This window comes from Embiotoca jacksoni, unplaced genomic scaffold, assembly GCF_022577435.1.
Source record: "Embiotoca jacksoni isolate LCO1_2020_lvr unplaced genomic scaffold, fEmbJac1.0.p SCAF_1, whole genome shotgun sequence".
NCBI classification, from domain to species: Eukaryota; Metazoa; Chordata; class Actinopteri; family Embiotocidae; genus Embiotoca; species Embiotoca jacksoni.
The window spans coordinates 16,688,775-16,712,054 of record NW_027185229.1 but is presented as its reverse complement, the minus strand read 5'-3'; the positions used below and the strand labels follow the sequence as shown (position 1 = coordinate 16,712,054).

Sequence of the window (23,280 nt, the reverse complement as noted above, 5' to 3'; positions counted from 1 at the left end):
AGAAATGTTGTAGCTGCCCACACTATGGTCACTGCAGCATTATCCAAAGGTGAACTGCACATTTTCACACATTCATGATTCAAGTGGCATCATCTCTAAAGGACAGAGTTGCATAAGTTATCACTCATGTTGTATTTTTTGTGTGATAATATATTGATTAAAAGCTATATGAGGTGTAATGGGATTTGGCTGGTCTGCGGTCTAACTTATGCGGATAATATGTCCATGGACAGTCGAATATGAGTCTCGCCACTCTCATCAGCACCAGCAGACAGCAGTTTTTGGATAACTGGCTCTACTAGACCCACTGGCTGAACTTTGTACGCCCAGCGTCAAACAGCAAAGTTTTCTAACTGGAGAAGACAGTCAAACAACTAACAAGCTAAATAGCCACGTGTTTTTTTTTTAAAAGTTAGTGAAGAACATTTAACATGTTTGATACTTAGAAACACAACTCCAGTTTGACGTTACTGTTGCTCTGTGTCTGCTGTGATCTGTGAGTAGGCCAAATGAGAGCCACTTTCTAACCTGCTATCTACAGTGGCCTCACATAAATAGCAAATTACTTTTGATTGACAATAATCTGGTAATTTAATCTATATACAGTAATAGTATTACATATTGTAAATATGATGTCATTTGTGGTCATTGTCTTCACCACCATCATCATTATTCTACCACCACCACCTTCTTCTTCCTCTTCTTCCATCCTCCCCCTCCTCGTCATCCTTATTCATCCTCTTCTTGTAAATGTGAGCAGTAGCTTTGTCAGCATGTGACTAACCATTATTTGCAGACAGTACAAAATTGGTTTTGCTGGACAAATCATAAAAGTGGTCTGTGCTGTTGTGTAGCCACTCTTCATCGTGGCCAGTGAGCTAAATAAAGAACACACAAGGAGCCCTGAGAAAAACAAATAGTCTCTCACTCACACTTTGCCTGATCAATATCTCCAAACAGGTTTGGTATGGAGTGATAAAGATGGCCGACTGTGTCAATGTCCCTGACTATCACCGGAGACAGAATCCCTATAACTTCTATAAGTACTGATTGTATTTGATCATTGCAATATTAAGAAGATGTAAGGGTATTTTTAAAAAGAAGTCATTTATATTCAACTCTCTGTGGCATCATGACTGTTTAACCTGCCATTAAGATGTCCTCTGATACAATCACTGAACACCTACATTGTTTTTTATCATTGAACACCTGCATTGTTTTTATTTATTAGCTGTTGCTGGGCATGTTGCTAAATTCCATCTTCTGTATTTATGCTATGGTATGACACCAATAAAAGAAATGATTTATTAGGCAGATGGTAATCAGCCATAGAGATGTTTATGAGGCTATTTGTTTTGGTGTACAAGTCTGTGACACAAGAACGCTCCCTCTTTAGGCCTGAGGCACAGAGATGATTATAACTGACAGCGGGGCCGTGTTACAAACATGGTGCCCTCGCCTCTATTTTCAGCTTTCATAACCTGAACTATATCCATTTCTTTCTATTGAGTAGTTTCATCGATCAGTTGCAGTGACCTGAAATTTAATCTGTTTATGTAAATATGCCGTCTTTGATGGGTTTTGTTCTGGATTTTAAGCGGTGTCAGAATCTATAAGTACTGCCAAACATAGGGTGCAGTGAAGATGACTGTGAAGGACGAATGCCGCTCTTGCAGTTACATTTGCTGTGGGCTCCATAAAAGGCCTAATGACTGGTGTACCTCTCCAATCTAATAACAGATGTGTTAATTTGTATTCACACTGCACTCTCCCTCTGTGTACCCTGCTCGAGAGTGCTTAATGTTGTCAAATGATTAAGTCTTCTCGAAAAGATGAAAGGCCTTGTTTGGACAGGCTTTCAAATATTCAGTTGTTCAAACTCTCTGTACGGAGTCCTTGGCACTCCAAGACCATGTATAAAGCAACAACATTTTTATTCAATTTATATAACCAACACAGACATTTATATTCTCGTACCCATCAATCATCATGACTAACAATCAATATGTTGATACAGTATAAATATATGAACATCAGTGTTTAGCATTCCTTATATATTTAGTCAGAATACTAACTTTTCAAACACTTTCCTTTTCGTTTTACTTATCGTTGGCACCAGGTGGAGTCCCTTTTTATTTAGTAGTTCTATTACTTTATTTAAGTGATTGATGTACATGAATAATAAAGTTCCTACCAATAAACCATGTTCTTTTGTGCTATTCATTTATTACAGTCCTGTTTTCTTTGTCTTTGTTTTTCAGAAGAAAGAATGGCTATGCTTGAACTGCCAGACGCAGAGGGCTCTGTCAGGAAGCTTGGGAGATATTCCACCTCCAGGTGCACAGCCCATGGGATCCCCCCGGCCACCTGCTCCAGCCAATCAACAGCCACCTCAGCAGAAAGGGCCCAATCAACTGTCAGGGCCTAGGGTCACAGGTCCTCAAGAACAACAGAAACCAGCGGGTCCCCAAGTAAGTGGCCCTCTTTCTAATGTGAAACAGGGTGGGCCTGTGCCTCAAACGAAGGGGCCAAGCCAAGCTTCCCCTCAAACCAAGGGTTTTGCCCAACATATTCCTCAACCCAAGGGTTCAGCTCAGCCACCTTCCCAAGCTAAGGGTCCAACACAAGCCTCAGCTCAGAGTAAGGGACCTGGTCAAGTTAAAGGTCCTAATCAACCACATGCTCAAAGTAAGGGTCCTGCTCAGTCTGCTAACCAAACAAAGGGCCCGAGCCAGGCCAAAGGGCCGACTCAGACAAAGGGATCTGCTCAGCCCTCTGCTCAGACTAAGGGCCCTTCTCATCCCTCTGGTGCCAAAGCTTCATCTACCCCTGGTAAAGCTGCGCCCAACCATGCCAAGGTCTCTTCCACCCCTTCCAAAACAGCAACCACTCAGTCTAAACCCACAGGTAACAACCAGGCCCGCAAACAGGCGCAAAACCAGGAGAAGACGAAAATCGCATCTAAATCTCTTAAAGAAGACGTCAAAGCCTCACCGAAGAAGGCCTTATCAGAGACTGTCACTTCTCCAAAAGACATGAAGATAGCTGAAGATGCACAGAAGTCAAGACACCATGAAGTGAGCTACCTGCAACCTCTTCGCCTTCACCTGTTACTCTTGATTTACCATTTTGATTTTTTTTTGCTCCATTCAAATAATTGTAACCATTTTTCCAAATCATCTTGTCATTCTTTGTTTTTTAGTATTGCATTTTTTTTTTTATAAGCTTTTCATCTTTTTTTTTTTTTATCTGTTCCATTAATCGACCATCATCATTTGATGATAACTTTTCATGTTATGTTAACCCTTAGCATTGTTTAAGTTAGTTAGTACTAGTCATCATCCAGTTGTACTGTTATTACAATGTAATAATATTTATTACTGTACATACAGGTGATCTGTCATAACATCATCATATGAAATTATTTTCTATCAATATCGTTTTCTTCATGATCGTAATGTCCTTTTCATCATCAACTTCATGTTTATCATCACCATGTTCATCATGATCATTAGTCAACATCATCATCTTTATCATCGTCATCATTGTTTTAGTGGCTAATCCTTATCTTCAGCCCACTCATTCATTACTCCACCTGGTTTTGAACACTTTTTTTGTTTGTAACAAACGCAAGCTTTTTGTTTGATGTGACACTTTGTGATGATATTTTAAGTATTCTGAGCATGTTCGTTATTCTCCAACGGTTCGAAGAATGCAATGGAGAATGCGTCAGAGATGGCAATCAAGCATGAAACCAAATGACATTTGTCTGTAAATGTTTGTATTTTCAACTGTCTGTTAAATTCACTCTGTGTTGGTGTACTTATCCATCTATGTGTACATAACGTTGAAAGGCAAGCTCAACCCAAATAAATAAAATATGGGCAGTGGGTGGAATAAACGACAAAATAATTTGAAATACAAGCAATTTAAAATAAAAGCACTCAACCAGATTCACAATAATTATCCTGTTTATACTTAGGTACACAACAGATATTTGGGTTGATTTTAGCCAAAAGTGTTACTGTATATGGTTGTCTGATTAAAGGTTTATTGTTTCCAATCTAATCATTCTCTAATATCTTAATATTAGAGACTATTTCATCTGTATTAGGTGTAGTAAATGCATTTTACTCCTAATTATCTAAAAAGGCTCATAAGATTGTCAGTACTGATGAGCTGGATGAAATAGTGGGATACATGATGTGCACTGAAGCTTGTAATAGATCTTTCCATGAGTTAAATTAGGTGCAAAATGTTTTTGCTTCTGACCTTTGTCTTCTTTTTTCTCTCTTTTTTTAGGATTACAACAAATCAAGTACACAGAGTTTAAGTGACACTGGATACTCTTCAGATGGGATCTCCAGCTCTCTGGGGGAAATCACAGGTCGGATCCAGGAAGAAGGAATCAAGCTCAATGAACGAGGTGCTTCCATCCCCTCAGATATCACCAAGCTAGAGAGCTCCATGAAACCCCTGCTTGAGTCAAAGACAGCCTTAGACCAAAAGCACAGGCCACATTCTCTGTCTGTAGGAAAGGAGCAAGACTACAATCCTGATGATGATGCAGTGAGGGAGGAATCAGAGGATGACCTCAGTTCTAAGCTCCGGCATGATTATGTGGAAGACAGCAGTGAAAGTGGTCTCTCACCATTGCCAGTAAGACAGAAGAATTCACATAAAGATTTAACAGATGAAGAATACATGAGGAGGCAAATTATGGAGATGAGTGCTGATGAAGAAGAATTGGAAGAGTGCGGAAACCAGAAAACTAAGAAGGCACACAAAACCAGTGGGGACTTAAGCAAAGAGAGACGGAGACTCTCTCACCATTCTAATAGTTTTGAGGATGACACCAAGGTATCGGAGGGTGCTCATAAGGCAAATGAAGAGGAGGATGTTGGAATGGCTGGAGGCCTTCGGCGCTTTAAGACCATTGAGCTGAACAACACCAACAGCTATAACCGAGACATGGAGCTCAGTACTGAGCATGACCTACGAGAACCAGAGCTAGAGATGGAGAGTCTGACTGGCTCTCCAGAGGAGCGGTCCAGGGGAGAATATTCATCCACTCTACCTGCTACCACTCCCAGCTATACCTCTGGAACATCCCCCACATCCGTGTCATCCATGGAGGATGACAGTGACAGCAGCCCAAGTCGAAGGGCACGACTAGAGGAGGCAAAGCAGCAGAGGAAGGCTCGACATCGGTCCCATGGGCCGCTGCTGCCCACTATCGAGGATTCATCTGAGGAGGACGAGCTTAGAGAGGAGGAAGAACTACTTAGAGAACAGGAGCAGATGAGAGATCTAGAGCAACAAAGGATCCGAAGCACTGCCCGGAAAACAAAGAGGGACAAAGAGGAACTAAGGGCTCAGAGACGCAGAGAAAGGTCGAAAACTCCCCCCAGTAATCTCTCTCCTATTGAGGATGCATCTCCAACGGAGGAGCTGAGACAGGCTGCAGAGATGGAGGAGCTTCACAGATCATCATGTTCTGAATACTCGCCTTCTATGGACTCAGAGGCAGAAGGTTTTGAAATGATTGGTGGAAAGCTTTACAAATCAGGAAATGAATTCAACCTTCCAACATTCACATCACTCTATTCCCCAACAGAAAAGACATCAGCAATGTCACCATCTGATAAACCATTAAAAAGTGCAGAGGAGGTCTATGAGGAAATGATGAAGAAAGCACAGCTCATGCAGAAGCAGGGACAAACAATTAATCAGCAGAAAGATGGCAAACATCTTGAAGCTGGAACTGTCCTAACCCCGGGCTCAAGCCCAACGCAGGTTACTGCACCTATGTCCTTCTCTACAACAGGCAGTGATCCAAGAATTCCAGGAATTCATGCAGCACAGCATCTATCAAAAGAAACCCAAAACAGGATGATGACGCAGAGTGCCAAAATTGAAGGTGTTGTTGGAGTTGCCACAACCAAAGCCCAAGTAGGTCAGACGGCCACAACTCGACAGGCAGGTAGCACAGTGCCTGCTGGAAACAGAGCAAGCTCCCAGAGGCCAACACAGGCATCCCCTGACACTGGAGCATCTTCCCTAACCTCCAAAGTCTTTTCCCTTTTCAAAGGTCCAAGCCCCACAGTCTCTCCCAGTACTTCCCCAACACAAAGTCCAACACATACACCATCTGTGCGACCCACTAGCGGTAGTGGCAGGCAGCTGCCATCTTTGCCTGGTGGACCTCCATCAGCTGCTCAGGCACCTCAAAGGACAGTTTCACCACGTCTTGTACGACAGCAGTCCTCTCAAGATTCACCAGTGATGGTGATAACATTAGGCTCTGAAACAACTAGTCCTGCCAAGCCACTTACTGTAAATTCCTCCACTTCCCCTTTGTCATCACCAACACAGGGCAATTGTAAAACATTGTATAGCTCTCAGCCCCATTCGACAAGTTCCCCAACATCACCACAAATGCATCCATCACAACAGTCCCCAAGACATTCCTCTCAGATGGCTCAAAATATTGAAAAAGTAAATGTTGGTATTAGTGCTGTGCCTACAACTGCACATAGTCGTGGATCTATGGAAAATATAGCTCTTTGTAAAATCTCAAATATTCCAGGCAATTCAAAGGTTGTTAGTCAAGGCCAAATACATTCAGGCACAAATATTGTGGATCTGAGAGCCCCAATTAGGCCAGCTCCAATTATAATGACTGATCAGGGGATGGACCTAACATCCCTTGCATCTGAAACAAGAAGATACTCTCTAGGAGCAGAGCAGCTATCTGGTAGACACACAGCAGTGCAGCCTCTTATTATGAACCTGAATTCACAAGAGCAACCTCACGTATCCGTGTCAACACCAACCACAATTAGTGTCACAGTTGCAGGTTCAATGTTCATGACCCAACCCAAGCAACCAATTGTGTATGGAGATCCTCTGCAGAACCGTGTGGATCTGGGGCAATGTGTTGGATCAGCTGTTTGTTTAACCCAGAGTAAACCACAGATTACTGATCCTTCTATTCCCAAAATTGATGCCTGCCTGGAGAATTTGGGTATACAACAGCAACAACTGCAGTTACAGCAGCAGAAGCTCCTGCAGCAGCAACAGCTTCTAGAGCAGCAGCTCCAGCAGCACCAACAGCAATCCTCTTTTGCTCGTTTTAATTTAGCAAATCAGGTCCAACCACTGTTGATGAAAAAAGACCTTGTAGTGAGCCAGACAAGTGGTGCCCAGCCTGTAGTGACTGCTAATGCCATACCCAGAGTATCCCCCGTGGCTCCACCGTCAGTTTCTGGAGCTCCTGCTTCTAATGTTCCCCATGAAATGTATGGTGGAGTTGCCTTAGAGCTAAAAAACAAGCCGACAGTAATGAACCTGTCCACAGGTAAGCCCCATGTTATGATGGTGCAACTTGATGAAAATAACACATCACAAAGTGGCACAGTGACTCAGCTGGTAAAGCAAGAGGAACCTCCTCCCCCTCCTCAGGTCTTGGATCTTACTGGACAGATTAAACCAGAAAACCAAGTAGCTTGTTGTGATGTTGTTTACAAATTGCCCTTTCCTGGTTCCTGTTCAGGGTCATTCACTCAGAAGCCTACCACAGTATCCTCAGATAAAAACTCCACTACTGAAACCTCTCAAGCAGCCCATCCACCTCCTCCCCCACACTATAATGTCAGCCAACAACAACAACACCAGCCTCAAGTTACACAAGGAATGACAGAGGAACATAAACCATATCAACCACCCACAGTCCTCTCAGGAAGAATACAGCCCTCCATGTCTGATACTAATCTGCCTTCCATGAGTGATGGCGGTCACTATCAGAGTAATGTCCAGGGTGGTCTGGCAGTAGATTTTAGCAGTATGAATCAGGCTTGTGATGGTGGATACCTCGGCATGGGAGCACAGTATGGTTCTTACACAGACTTACGTCACCAAGGGGATTTTGCAGGCCCTTCATTACCGCTTCGACGATATGGCTCCATGTCAAATATCAATTCCGACTATGCCTACAGTTCACGTGACCAAACAGGATCACAGGACTCCAATCTGGCTCAATACAGTGCAACCACTGCCAGGGAGATCAGTCGCATGTGTGCAGCTCTTAACTCAGTTGACCACTTTGGGAACCGGTATGGAAATAACCCTGAACTGCTACCATATGGGGCTGGAAGGGGTGGACCTTTAGCAAGGCTAAATCTCCAGCAAAGCTTAGCATCAATAAGAGCAAATTTACTGTTTGGACCAGATGGAAGACCAACTGCGAGTGGCCAAACCCTAACAAATCTAATAAATGCTAGACAAGCAAGTATACGCGCCTTGTATCCTGCTACTATGAGAGGAGGTGACGGCATGATATATTCCACCATAAACACTCCCATTGCCTCTACCTTGCCAATTACTACACAGCCTTCCTCTGTCCTGCGTCCCATGCCGAGAGGAATTTACAGACCATACCCTACAGGCGTAACTGCTGTACCTTTGGCTAGTCTTACCAGGTTGCCTCAAGCGACTCCCAGGATGCCTCTGTCCACACAAGGACCATATTCCTACCCTCCTCCAAACCAGTATCCTACTTCCGCCACACCAACAGGAAGTGTGCCTGTCGTAAGCAGCTCACACCAGGAAACCCCAGTGTACCTTGGAAAGCCTTTAACAACAGTTCCTGCACAAACGGCTGCAACCATTCCACCAGCCCAACCTGCAGCACACTTAGGAGCACAAAATGTACCAACAGCTGGTATGCAAACCACGGCAGATCAGCAAATAGCCCACTCCCAGCTTGCCTCACGAAATATTACCCTCCCTCAAGCTCAAGGCCAAGCTCCGACTGTCCAACCTGTGCAGGCTAAAATGCAACCACAGCAGTTACCTACTCAAACTGAACCTTTGTCTTTAACTCAAACCCAAATTCAAGCTCAATCCATTAGTCAGCCTCAATCATTAGTTTTGCAACAAGGCCAATCACAACCACCACCACATGATACTGCTCTAGCCCCAAGTTCTAAGCTGTCTCCTCCCACAGATACACAGAAAGGTAAAGAAGAGGAGAGACTGAGTCAGCAGCAAGAGCACGTGCTACAGCTAGAGCGAGAGCGGGTTGAACTTGAGAAATTACGTCAGCTGCGCCTACAAGAGGAACTTGAAAGAGATCGTATGGAGCTCCAGCGTCACAGGGAAAAAGAACAGCTACTTGTTCAGCGTGAGATTCAAGAACTTCAGACAATCAAACACCAAGTCATACAGCAGCAGCAAGCAGAGCGGGAGACACAGCTCATTATGCAAAGAGAACAATTGGCCCAGCAGAGAATGCAGCTTGAGCAAATTCAGTCTCTGCAGCACCAGCTCCAGCAGCAGTTAGAGGAGCAGAAAAGGCAGAAGACAGCAGTCGTGGAGGCAGCAGCGGCTGCTGCCGCTGCTGAGGCCGCTGCTGCATCAGCTGCAGTAGCAGCAGCAGCAACATCTGCACAGGGTGCTATTCAAGGAGTAGTTGTTGGAGGAGGGCCTCCTCAAGGGTTCATTATTTGTGACCAAAGTGGCAGAGTTATTCAACAAGATGGACAGAGTGTCCAGTTTTGGCAAGATGGACAAGTGGTCCAAGCCGTGGTGGCTGCTCGACCTATTCATAGTTCAGCCTCTGAAATGTCTTTGAGAAGCACTGACAAACAAGCTGATTCGAAGATGATGAAAAAGCAGAATTCCATGCCTCGGCTGAGGGATGGCTCAGAGGAGGACTCTGTGAAGAGGATTACAGACAGCTGTGTGCAAACCGACGATGAAGATGGAGAAGACAGATTCATGAATAGGCGCAGAAGAACAAGGCGCATTGCAGACTGTAGTGTGCAGACTGATGAGGAAGACCAGGGAGAATGGGACCAGCAGCCAGTAAGGCGCAGGCGATCACGTGTTTCCAAGCACTCTGAATCAAGTGGTGAGGCTAAATCAGATGGGTCATCTAAAGTGGTTTCTGCAAGTATAGCTATTCAAACCACAAATGATTCATCATGCCAGACAGAGCCCGACCAACTAGGCAGGGTTTCGCCAGCAATTCACATTACTATGGCAGAGACCTCAAAGGTTGACCTATTACATTACATAGCAGCCCCCGAAAGGACCCACAAAGGAGAGAGTCTGGCCTGCCAGACAGAACCAGAGTCTCATTCTCAGGGCGTGGTCGCCCCTCAGCTGAGTGTCCCTACAACAATCAGTCCATACTCGACTAGTCTGCATATAGTAGGTGGAAACACATCAGACCCAACCTCGCCTAGGCTCCAAGGAGTTGCTAAGTTTGAGAGGAGGAAACCAGACCCCCTGGAAATTGGCTATCAGCAGCAACAAAACGAGTCTCCATCTCGCCAGCCCCCCAAATCTCCCCAAGTGCTGTACTCCCCTGTATCTCCACTGTCTCCTCATCGCATGCTCGAGACAACGTTTGCCTCCCAAGAGAAACTTAACAAGGCCCACGTTACGCCCCAGCAAAAGGCCTTTACTGCTGAATCACCCCAGCGCCACCAGACCCTACCAAGACCCATTAAAAGTGTGCAGCGCTCCATGTCGGACCCCAAACCACTGAGCCCTACATCAGAGGACCCAGCCAAGAACAGATTCTCCCCATATCATCAGCAAGCTGTGTCCAACAGTCAGGTACGAAATCATTGCCTTTTGTTTGAACAAATTTGATCAGTTTTCTAAATGTATGTGTTGACCTAAAGAATAAGAAATGTAATTTAAAAAGAAGTGTTTTAGAAGAATTCCCAGTCCCTGTAAAAACCTCTTAAACTGAGTTCCTTCCACATTTACAAGAGCCGATGAACACTTAGATAAAAATCTAGGAATATTTGATAAAGATTTATTTTGTTCGGTGTCCAAAAACACAAACTGCTTTTCTACACAATAAAATTAGTCACTTCATTGTCTGAGTGAAAAGTTAAAATAAACATTACATACATACATACTGTAAATTTACAGTACATGCAGGATGCTTTGTGTGGACGTAGATAATCACAGGATCTGGCATCGCGGAAGTGACAGAATGTTCTCATAAGAGCAGCTGGCAATGCCAGAAAAGCTTTTCTGCTGGACCTCCTCCCTTATCTCGCCCCTTTATACTCTTTTTAGTCTCTCTCTCTCATTCTCGCTCTCTCTCTCTCTCGCTCTCTCTTTCTGCCATGTCTTCAACTTCTATATATGGCAAACCCTTAAGTATTGCCACAGGGATGCACAATGTGGAGGAATCCTAGTGCTGCTTTGCTGTCTTCCTGATTGTTAGCAGCTGGTCAAAGTAAATTAACATTGCTCTGCACTTGGACCAAAATTAGGCTAAGAAGCGTTTCATGCATTTGTACCTCCAATCTTTAGTGCTAGTGTTTAATACATGACTCTCTTGTGGATACTTAACAAAATCACCATGGATCTACCCAACACAACTATTTTGTAAGTAATAGACTAGCAGAGATGTTTTTTTAAATTGTGTTTTTATTTGAAATGTCCGACTGTTCTTACTTGCATGTCATAATTAAATAGTCAAAGATCAAAGGTAGAATGGATTTATTTCTAAAAATACATAGGAAGGAAATCAGTAGACTACTGCTTTATTTTACCCAGATGTTCATGTCAATTTGAAACTTTTTTTTTAATCATTTTACACTTTGATTACATTTACATTTATGAAGCTGCTCAAACACATATTTTGTTTTGTATTTTGTTTTTTTACATTCATTTAGCCTATATTTAGAAAATTGTTATGAATTGAAAAAGCACAAACTTTGTGTCATGCTTAATTCATTACAATAATAACATTGTGAATGTTACCGCTACATTAATTAACATGACTAAACTGTAACCCTAAATGTTAGTATTATTATGTATGAGTGATGCTTTGTGCTGACTTCCACTACTAAACATTTCATGTAACATTGTTAATCTGGCATGAGGTGAAAAATGTCACTTAGTGTCTTTGGCCTCAATGGAATGACATTTTAATTAATATAATGAAATGTCAACTGAACTGCTGATTGAGTTAATGCTCTCGTCGTACATATTTCAATTAACGTCAGGTAGTCCGACAACATACCAGGCTGAATAGTTCTATACCTTGGTCTGAGGATGAAGAAGTGTGTGTAGACATTCTCTACCTACCTTCTCTACCTTCTCGAACATAGAGTAATGAGTTTAATTTACATAAACACATTCTGTTTATAGCTTACTGTTTGCTGATGTGTCTCTGCCTGTTCTAGCAGATGGCCTCCCTGCAGCAGCAGCAGAACTCTCTGATGAGGAAAGTAAAGAGAACTCTCCCCAGCCCCCCTCCAGAGGAGACTCCACTCCCCATTGTTACTCCAGCTCAAATGTACAGTTCTCCTGGCATGCCTCAGAGGGTCCTTCCAAGACCTGCCCAGGGAGTCACCAAGGCTGGCCTGCTCAGTGAACTCAAAGCTGTGGAACAAGAGTCGTCAAAGCTCCGAAAGCAGCAGGCTGAACTGGAGGAGGAAGAAAAAGAGATTGACGCCAAGCTGCGGTATTTGGAGCTCGGCATCACCCAGCGTAAGGAGACCATGGTGAAGGACAGGGAGAGGAGAGAATTGGCTTACCTGCGATGTATGGGTGATGCCCGAGACTACATGTCAGACAGTGAGCTCAACAACCTCAGGATGGCAGCGGCAACTGGAACCTATGATGCTAATGGTTTGCTGACAAGGCCCAGCACTGCACCACTGAGCCAGTTCACTAATGACCTCAATGCAACCTCCCAATATCCCTCAACTTCATCTTATATGTCATATCCATACCCTCAAAGTCAACCATCAACACAGCAGCCAGCATCTGCTTACCAACAGATAGGTTTTCAACCTCCTCAGTACCCTCCATCCTCTGCACCCCAGCCAGGAACATTCCAACCCCATCCCCCTCCAGGTCCCGGCTACCAGAACCAGGGAACCTATTCCTCCCGCATGTATGCCCAGTCCTCCTATCAGACAGATATTAGCATGCAGCAGCATGGTCACCAGGGCTTCCATGCATCTGGTCAGGCTATGCCAGGACAGAACCTTCCTTATCCTAGCCCTAGTTCCTACCAACCCGTCCTCTCCTATCAGCCCCAGGCAGAGATCCTAACAGTCCATCAAAGACCTAGGCAAACCTCTTTGGCTGACCTTGAACAAAAACTCCCCACCAACTATGAGGTCATCAGCAACCCAGCAGTGTCAGTGGCCACATCAGCTCCAGATACCAACTTTGGTTCAGCCTACAGCAATGCATATGGACAATACCGCCCCCCTGAGCCGGGCCTGACTCACTCTGTGGACAGCCCCACCTCTGCTTATGCTTCAGATGGTCTCTACACCTCTAACCTAGAGCAAAATATTCCTAGGAACTATGTTATGATTGATGACATCAGTGAGTTGACAAAAGACAACACAAGCCAACCCACTGATGCTCTCGGTCATCCTGTAGGAGGGCGATATCGGAGTGAGAACGGCCCTGCAAGAGGAAGTGCGTATGGTCGGCCTGAAGATGATCATGTTGATGCTTATGGTAGACCTACAGGCTCAGCAGGCTACCAAGGCTCAGTGGACAGTCGCACCAGCACCACAGTGAGTGGAGGCTCTTCTTATTATTATGATGATTATAAACACTCATCAAGGAGCAGCTCTAGTGGCCACAAACTCACACCCAAGAATCTTGCTCCTGCCGTAGTCTCCTCTAAACGTAGTAAGCACAGGAAGCAGGGCATGGAGCAGAAGATTTCAAAATTCTCCCCTATCGAAGAAGCACGGGATGTGGAGTCTGACCTTGCCTCTTACACAATGACAACATCAACAGGGGGAACCTGTACAGTTGTATCCAGATCTAAGAAGCTTCAGGACGATGGCACCTACAGCATGAAGAAAAATGCATATGACCAGCAGAGATATTACGGCACCAGTCGTGAGGGTCTTGAGGAGGACGACCGCATGTACAGCTCTGGTAGGTCCAGGTCCACAGGATATGGTATGGACAAGATTTCCTCCAGGGATGCCACTGGCCACCGGAGTAAATCCTATGAAAGAGATGCTATGGAGAGGTCTCAAAGAAGCAGTCGCAGTGGAAGGCCTCCCATGCGCAGCCAGAATTCAGAGGAGGAGAGCCCACTCAGTCCTGTTGGGAAGCCTGTAGGCATGGGAAGAGGCTCTGGCATATCAGAAGCCCATGATGTGAGAAACCAGTATGGCTCCAGCCATTCGCTACCAGATGTACAGGACCACCACAAGAAGGACCTGCCCAGGAGTCATGTCTATAAACCCGATGACCCTTATCTCGTAGACGACATGCACTGTGCTGTTTCTGACAGTGAAGGTAACTGGTGCTGAATTATTTGTGCTGTATTAGTTCCTCCCACCTTTACAGTGTGCTGAAAAGACTGCATGGCAAGTGTGGAGAAGAGCACCATTATTTTGTTTGTCTTGTCTTTTTCTATGGAATGTACCCCTTGACACATGAAGCCAAAAATGTTTTATATTTATGTTTTGCATGCATCATTTTCAAGTGTGAGGTGGGGCATGAACTCTGCTTTTTTCAATTTTTTTTTTTTGTTGGATTGCTGAAAAATATGCATGGCTCTGGATTGTGGAGCATGTTTTCCCAGTTTAATTGCATGGCATCAATTAGCATGCTACTCCACTTATGACATAAAACCAATTGATTGATAATGTTTGTATTGGTTTTTAAAAAGCCTATCATTTGGGTCAAGAGGAGACTGACTGGTTTGAGAAGCCCCGGGAGGCCCGTTCTGATCGCTCAAGACATCATGGAAGTGGAAGTCACTCATCCACAGGTAGACGTAGTAAACACACCTACCATGATTATGATGAGCCTCCAGAAGAATACTGCCCGCAGGATGAGTACAACCAACAACGCCACCCGTCCTCCACGTCACGAGACAACCGTCACCACGGCAGCACCTCTGGCAGACACAGCTCTTCTCGCAACTCCTCAGAAGACCCCAGGTCCTCGCGGCCTTCCAGGACTCACCCCAAAGACCAATCTGGCCGCTCTGATGGCAGAAGCACCTCGTCTGCACAAAGAAGGAGTGGCGCAGACTCCCGTTCTGCCCAAGGAAGCCCACGGAACTCAGGAGACTTCTCTCGCGACCCAGTCTCTGGTCATCACCACGGCACTGGGGGAAGGAGCCAGAGACCACAAGGAGATCGCACAACCTCCAGGAGACAGGATCCCTCTGCAGCAGGGCCCAAATCACAGCAACAGCAACAGCAACCCCCTCAGGGCCATACAGGGCAGCAGCGGCCTGGTGGTCAGGGCCAGTCTGGGAGACATCCAGGCTCTGAACCACTTGATGGTACCCAACAGCCCCAGCAGCCCCAGCAGCCGCAGCAGCAGCCGCAGCAGCTGCAGCAGCCGCAGCAGCAGCCGCAGCAGCAGCAGCAGCAGCAGCAGCAGCAGCAGCAGCAGCAGCAGCAGCAGCCGCAGCAGCCGCAGCAGCAGCAGCATCAGCAGAGTGCACAACAACAACAACAGCAGCTACCACTGCAGCATGGCCAGACCCCGCATAGCAGCCAGCCCACAACGAACACCACGGGAGCTGCAACGGCACAGCAGCAGCCCAAATCTGGTCAAGCCCAATCCCAAGGCCGCCAGCCAGGAGGAGGGTCTGCAGCAGGGTCTGCAGCAGGGTCTGCAGCAGGGCAGCCAGCGACAGCAGTAAGTCGACCTAGACCTGGTTTTACTGAACCTTTATGAAATATACTGAAATTATGTATTTATGGATGTGTTGCTCGTGTAGTTGATATTTTTTTTTTTTTTTTTTTTTTTTTTTTAGCATAGAAGCCTGTTATGAAGATATCCAGTAATTGTAGCATTTAAATGCCATTATGTGCTAGAAAACCTTTGAAAATCAGTTTTATGTCACAAACAGAAGCAACAATTGTTTAAGGCGTTTGTTACGTAAAATGTGAGAACAATCTGACTTGCTCAACAAGGATACCTCTCAGGGAATGAGAATTAGATTAGATAAGCCTATATGCAGACAGAAGTGGGGACGGATCATTGAGAATTACACTGAACTAAACTTTTCCTTTTACTCATTATTTTTCTTGCAGGCAAAAACGGATGTCACGCCTGCAGCAGCTGCCACAGGAATTAAACCGACAACAGGAATCCCAACAGCACCTCAGCCTTCCAAAATAGCCACACCCCCTCTAGCAGGCATCGGTGAGTCTCAGTTCCACTATCACCATAAATCAGATAACCACAGGGGAGCAAGAACATATGTAATGGTTATGTTTTCTTGTTGTTTGCAGGCTCCAAGGCCGCCCCTGTTGGGATTGGTAGCAAACCAGGAGGTATTGGCAGCGCTGCTGCAGGCCAGGCACCTGCTGAAGGGGATAACGTTCTCACCAAAATCCTGCAAGGGGGGGCAGCAGAGCAGGCGGGAAAACTGGGAGATGGTACGGTCATGAATAAATGTTTGAAGGACAGTTTTACTTTTGCTGTAATGGCGGTTATATTCACTGTCTATAAATATAGCTGAGTATATTGATGTCGCAAAAAATGATCATCCTTTCCTTATTAGTAAGTATTTCACTGTTTGAGTTTGATTGTTTTCTCATATTAGTCTCCTTTGTTGTCATTCTTGTAGCTTTGTCTGGCCTCGGGAAGAAGTTCACTTCATTTTGGTGAACTAAAGGGAGGAGGGTAAGTGAAATGGAGTTTCTCTACATGAGAGTCACTGGCATTAGCAACTCAAAATATTTTCGTTTTTCAAAGTATTTAGAAGCATACATTTATTTGAGGATGGGACAATCAGGTTGAAGCTATCAACAGAAATGATGAATTGCTTCCACACTTTAAATTTTGAAATAGTAATGAACTGTATCTGTGTATTGCTCCTCTAGTTTATTTTGAATCACCTGTGCTTTTTCTTTCAGGGTAGTTGAAATGAGATGGATTGGTAACTTTGCACTGAAAAACCTATGAAACTGCATTAAATACATTTCACATTACAGAGGAAATAGATGAGGACAGATCCTGAGTGCATCAGTGAGTACGATTAGTTTTTTTTGTTTCATTTTTATTTTTTTCTGAGAGCATCATTGTTATGATGAATATTATGTCACCTGCCCCACTAAACAGATGAAAACCATAGCGCTGTAGATACGTCTTTAAACATTTAATAGTGTGCTCGCTCACTTTAGTGGCATTTGTATTATATAAAACTGATGCAGTAACTTTTTAACCTGTTGATCACCGGTGCTACATTTAGTTTTTCCCTCGTTAGTTTTGGTTTCATCTGTTTCACTGAGACTTCAAGCTGTGAAAACATAAAATGTTGTCACGTATTGATTAATGGATGAAGTGTTCTATCAGCTGTATATTTACATATATTAGCATAGTTCAGGTCTGAATAATGAGAAGGTTCAAGTGAACCGATGACTCATTAGATATTGTGATTGTACATTCAAACTGATTTGCTGTACCTCTTCCTTATCCCAAATTACTGAGCAGAGCTGGAATCAAAGGATGCCTTGTCAGCACTGAATTCCCCAGACATGGGCACACGATTGAAGTGAATTAAATAAGGGTGATCGCTTCGTCAGCATGGTGTTACAAGACATGAGCAGAGGGCTGAAGAGGCCTTAAAGTAAGTGGATGCTTTGACAGAGCTACAGTCCCGGAATGATGATCGACTGATGATGTCTGAGATCTCAATAGACCAACGGTGAGTAAAATACACTCTCAAAACACCTCTGAGTGTACATGTGTCTTGTTATGTGTGTAGACTTGTGTTGCTAAATTACTGCTTGGCTAAATTTAGTATTATTTTATTTGTTATGTTTTTGTTTGCTTTAGATTATTGTTTCATTAGTTCACAAGTGTTAGGCCAGATAATTAAAGTCAGTCGGCTTGAACTTTGTACTGCAGAGGTGAGAGGCCAAAGCCAAGAATAAGGGAGGTCAGCACTAGCATGGTTTACCTTCTGCCTCCACACAACTCCAATAATCTGGGCCAAGCACATTGTGCTATAATTAGCTTGAGAAATCCAACTGTGGATTTGCGTTAATGTCACACACGCGACGACACACAGGGACAAGAGCACATGTAGCCACACAGAATCAAGACTCATGGTAATCATTCATTACATGGAAGAATGAGCTAATGAACTAATTCTGCTCAATAGAGCAGAAGTGCAGTAGTGCAAATAAAGCAGATTTCATTGGACTTTATTTATCTTCTATCAAAACACATACTGTGGCTTGCATGGATGAAGTTGATGCTCATTTGAATGAAGCTCTATTATTCAGCTCTATTTGTGTCTATGGTGACATTTGGGTTAATATTAATGGCCATGTCAATCATCTTTGTCTGTGGGCAGTCTGAGGATTCAGTGGGAAAATGTAGAGATAAACCAGAGTCGGTGGCTCAGTGGATTACTGCCGATACCAGCAGGGCTGTGATTGGCTAGAGTATCCTGTGAAGTAAGAGCGGGTTGGCTGGCTGAGCTGTGACATAAACATAGTAGAAGGATTTGGTCAATGTCAGTAGGTGTAATGGCTTTTGCAAAACACATACAACTTTCCAGGGTTTAGCTCATTTTAATATATTTTCTTTTTTAATTTAATTGTATTCCTTTTTTCTTTGATTTATTTATATTATTTGACTTTATATGGCAGCATTAATTTTATGGTTGCATCTGCTCTGGTGAATTTAATATTGTGCATTAACAATTCCTTTATTTCTGCGAACATTCACATATTCAATGTCTTTATTGCAGGAGGGCTATGGTCAGTAATGAGGATGCGGTGAACTGGAGAGAGGGGGAAGGGGGACTCTGGTCCTACTTTCCCTCCTCTTCTAGAGAAATCTTCCTGGGATCTGTGTGACAGTAAAAGGCCCACTAACTGAGGCAGGTGGATATCATGGGAGAAATTCAGCATGTTTGTCTGCATATCCGCCCTTTGATACAGCTCAATCAAGGAAGCATCACAGCGCCTTCTATAGGGGTTTTAATGCAACATCACTCATGTCTGAGGAGTGCGCATCTCGCAGGGATGCTTGATTCTACATTGATGTCTTCAGAGTATTTTCATCCAAACCACAGTGAAAAAAGAAGAAAAAAGAAGACAGATTTCATAGGTTTTCCTTGTACCAAAGAGACCAATCTTAACCCACAACGACACCACATACCTGGAGTAGACGAAGCGTATCACAGCAATGACAACCAACCTGATGACTCCACTCAAATCCTTGAATGCTTGGTTTCTCTGATCTCTACAGTACATTCCAGTATAGGGAATTTGACCCAGTCTTTGAATGTGTTTTTATTTCTCCTCTTTTTGTTTCAATGTCTACAGAATGCATAGTGTAAATGTGGACATGAGATTGCACGCACAAATGAGAAACTGAAGAGAAAAAAAACGCCCATATCAATACTTTCTCACCACCTATAAGATGCCGCTAGTCATTAGCTGTAGGTTTTTAGGGAAGGGAATTACTACCGGTGTGCCCACAAGTGTGAAATTCACACAGATGAGAGGACCAAATGAAAGAGTGGCCACGGCTCTTTATTAGCCATCGCAAAGCCATTGTTATAGTCAGCCCCAGAGCCTTCTGGGACTTTATCCTTTTTATTGATTTGTCTCATCTTTTAGTTTCTTTTAATTTTTGCCTGATATTCACTGAATGGAAGAGCCTTATTCAGTACATGTTTTTACTTGTATACCTCATGTGTTTTAAAACGTCAATATCATCATGCATTTCTTTTTACACTGTATACTATTGTATGTACATAAAACAAATCAGAGATCTAATGATGTAAATTTGTCATTTGTGTATTTAATGAATCACTTTCCAGTGACTTTCTTTTTATGTTGTTACATGTGTTTTCTTTGGTAAAACTTTATATTTTTCACTTTTTATTTGTTTGAACCTCTGTTTTCTTGCATCAAATAATTTGCTTATTGATTTTTAAAAGCAATAGCATGCAGAAAATGGTATATAGCACAATGGTATAAATGTTGTTTCAATTAGTGATGGGAAAAATCAAACACTTCTGTCAGTAAATAGCCGTAATACAATTTGTCAAAGGGGTTTACAACCACAGTACTGTGTACAGACGTGCATGATACGTACAGATGCATAAGAGCATGCAGACAGGTACGAACACACTCACCCAGTCACTCTATCTGTCTATCTCTTGCAAAAAAAAAACCCACACACACATACTGTACACTTTACACACTTTGCATCCTAGTTACACTTCACAGCCAAGGTTAATTTACTTCTCACCGAATAGACCTGTTAACCTCCCGCTGATTAATGAGGTTACCAATTCACCAACAAGATGATATCACTAACAAGCTGGGCCCACTGCCTCTATTTGTGCAAAGACACACACACACACACACACACACACACACACACACACACACACACACACACACACACACACACACACACACAAAGGCACACACTCAAACATATGCTCACACACACACACACACAGACACAGGAGAGGACGAAAGCAATTTTAAATTCAAATGTTCTATGCAATGACTCATTTTGAACCTGGAAGTGATTCAGCCTAAAAAAAGTTTATTATCATCATTGTACTCACAAGAAAACAACTGAATTATGAACTAAAAGAGTGAAAAAAAAAAGGTAATGAAAATGTTTTTACTTAGCAACTTGTCTGTATGAATTTGAATATTGAACTAGAACTTTTTTTATTTTCGTGGCATGTTTTAACCCCTCACTCCCCGCACGGGGGAGTTGTTGCCAAAGGGTAAACTGTGTAGACTGTCAGTTTTAGAATGTCCACCATCATGTTGCTTTGAAGCATGGGTTTGCTTGGCTTTGTCTGGCTGTTTGTAAGCCCTCATTCAGTTTTTGTGCGTTTTGGCTGACCTGGGCTCCTCAGTGTTTGGCTTGCAGTGACTGTCTGTGCTGCTATAAACCTGTGATACAGATGGTCAGCACTTCTCATTAATACGTGTCAATGTACATATTGGGTGTCAGTATAACCTGTGGGGTGAATGGAATGCTTCTATCGGATATTTCATTGTTGATTAACCCACTCAACAGCCAAGCCATTGGAAAGGTGCATGATTAGAGCTTATATTCTTGGACGTTGTACCTGAATTTAAAAAGGTAAGGCATGATTTCACCAAGGTTTGCCTAACGAACCTTGACTCTCACTGGCCAATGTAGAGAATATCAATGAGTAAAATGTTCAGCCAGTCATTCACAAATCAGGGCATGTCATTTTGAAAGCACAAGCCTGACTGGTAGCACTTGGTGCTCAATGAAACGTGGAATTATGGAGGTTGCGTAACAGTGCCTCTAACTGAACAGTGTAAGATCTGTATCAAAACAAGGTGGAGATGCAATCTGGTCGATATGAGGCGCATGAGACAAAACAGCCTTCAGTGCAGCCATCCGGATGAAGAGTAAGGCAGACAGACACACTCTCACATTCTTAGTGTAAATAGGAATTTGTTCTTCTGTACAGCTTTTGAGTTTTGAGTACGGCTGTCATGTGCATCCCCATGCCGTATTTGCTGCCAACTTTTGTGTATAAAAAGAATATTTATTATCACAAAAATGAGGATGATGATGAAACTAATGATGATGATTATTATTATTATTGCATAAGCATAGTGTATGTGGCTGACTTGTATTGACTGTTTACAACAGTGGAACAAAACTTGTATTCAGAAACATATCCAGTCTGTGTGGAGTTTCTACATATTGTATTTGTGAAAGAAGAAGAAAAAAAACCTTCCATGACAATTGCAAAGTAGGATGCCTTTGTCAGACTATCAGGAGGTCTTCAGTTTGGTGGATATGATCAGGAAGGTGATGAAGGGAAGCAGCGGGAAAAAATGAAACTAAAAATCTGGAAAATGTCATTCACTGTTGTAAGTGCAATGGGCAAAATGTCAGTCGTGTATCCATTGTGAAACCTTGTGTTCTATTCAGTGTATTCCTGTAAACAGATAGAGTAAATTTTGGTGCATCATGTCAAGTAATGTGATAAATGAAAATATTGACCCTGCAATTTCCAAACAAAGAAAAGAATAAAAAGAAAAGGAATATATTGTGATTATCGTCTGCAGTCTCTGTGTGAATGTGTGTGCCACCAATGTTTTTGTAGAGCTCATAAAGACACTTAGTTGTAGGTACATTGTGTAGTGGGTTTGCTGCCAGCGGAGAAGCGAAAGAGAATAAGACCTCGAAAGCAATGAGACTGTTCAGATACAGGACCAGGCTTTACACGCCGAGGCAGTGATGACTTATCCCAGTGTGGGTGGTGGAGAGGCAGGAGCAGTGTGAGGAGAAGTGTTTGCCAGTGCATAGGGAGAGACGGAGGTGTGAGTGACGATGCGTGACCGAGCCTGCTTGTGTGTGCATCAGAACTAAAAAGAGAAGTAAAATCGTTTCTGTTGCTAACTTAAATCTCTGTCCTGTATTTCCATGCAGTTTGAATACTGTGACATTATTTTTATATGGATGTTAAATTGTAATTAAGCTTCTTCTGTGTAAGAATGTAAAAAAAAATATTAGTGGTATTTGTAAATATTGCAACAAATAGAGCTGAAACTGAAGTATCATTTGGGATTGGATTTGGACAAGATTTAATGTGTTGTAGAAGACTATCATTGTTTTACAGGCACACTATTATCCCAATTTTGAGTCAATCCTGTTATTATTATATATTGCTAAATGAGGTTTCTGGCCCTGTGATAGACAGTGTCCGGGGTGTACCCTGCCTTCGCCCAAAGTGAGCTGGGACAGGCTCAAGTGTACTCCAGCTATCCAAATACCTCAAAACCAGGTTTTTCTTCTGTCTGGCTTTGCACTTTTGGCATCGAATAAGCGTCCCCTACTCTGCGAGTTGACCTCTGAGTTTATATATTGTACTTCATCAGCTATCATTCATGCAGTAAGCTCGTTATTGCTTGTTCTTTATCTTTATTGCAATGGGCTTCATATATAATGTGCCCTCACTTATGCCCATGACTATCTGTCTATTCCTCTATAAAGAGGTTCTGAACTTGCAGTGCATTCACGCTGTTCCACGCTGAACATGTTGCTGTATTCTATTTGTATGTGTGGCGGTCCTGCACAATGGAGGACTACTCTACAGCAACAAAGTGGAATTGTCCATTACCTCAGTATGGAACCACAACCCATTCTCCAGCTTCCCTTTTTCGCTCATTAAGTGATCTACACTCACATATGCAGATCTTGACTGCCCTCTACTGGTATGATACAGAATCGAAAGCAATGTAGGCCAATAAAATT

At 43.3% G+C, this 23,280-nt stretch overlaps 1 protein-coding gene across 3 annotated transcripts in view; it reads left to right on the top strand.

Moving 5' to 3' along the window:
- bsnb (bassoon (presynaptic cytomatrix protein) b) overlaps positions 1-22,078 on the top strand; it is a 64,496-nt gene extending 42,418 nt beyond the window's left edge. Inside the window, exons 4-13 of one of the 3 annotated variants that reach the window (XM_069143602.1) lie at positions 2,262-2,471; positions 4,303-10,626; positions 12,219-14,316; positions 14,693-15,678; positions 16,077-16,188; positions 16,278-16,424; positions 16,616-16,671; positions 16,905-17,016; positions 17,482-17,695; positions 18,749-22,078. In XM_069143602.1, coding sequence (XP_068999703.1) covers positions 2,262-2,471; positions 4,303-10,626; positions 12,219-14,316; positions 14,693-15,678; positions 16,077-16,188; positions 16,278-16,424; positions 16,616-16,656 — 9,918 coding nt within the window. In that variant the 3' untranslated portion in view covers positions 16,657-16,671; positions 16,905-17,016; positions 17,482-17,695; positions 18,749-22,078. Of the gene's footprint in view, positions 1-2,261; positions 3,078-4,302; positions 10,627-12,218; positions 14,317-14,692; positions 15,679-16,076; positions 16,189-16,277; positions 16,425-16,615; positions 16,672-16,904; positions 17,017-17,481; positions 17,696-18,748 lie in introns of all 3 variants that reach the window. The other 2 variants (XM_069143597.1, XM_069143588.1) reach the window with 2 other exon arrangements.
- Positions 22,079-23,280: the final 1,202 nt, after the last annotated feature.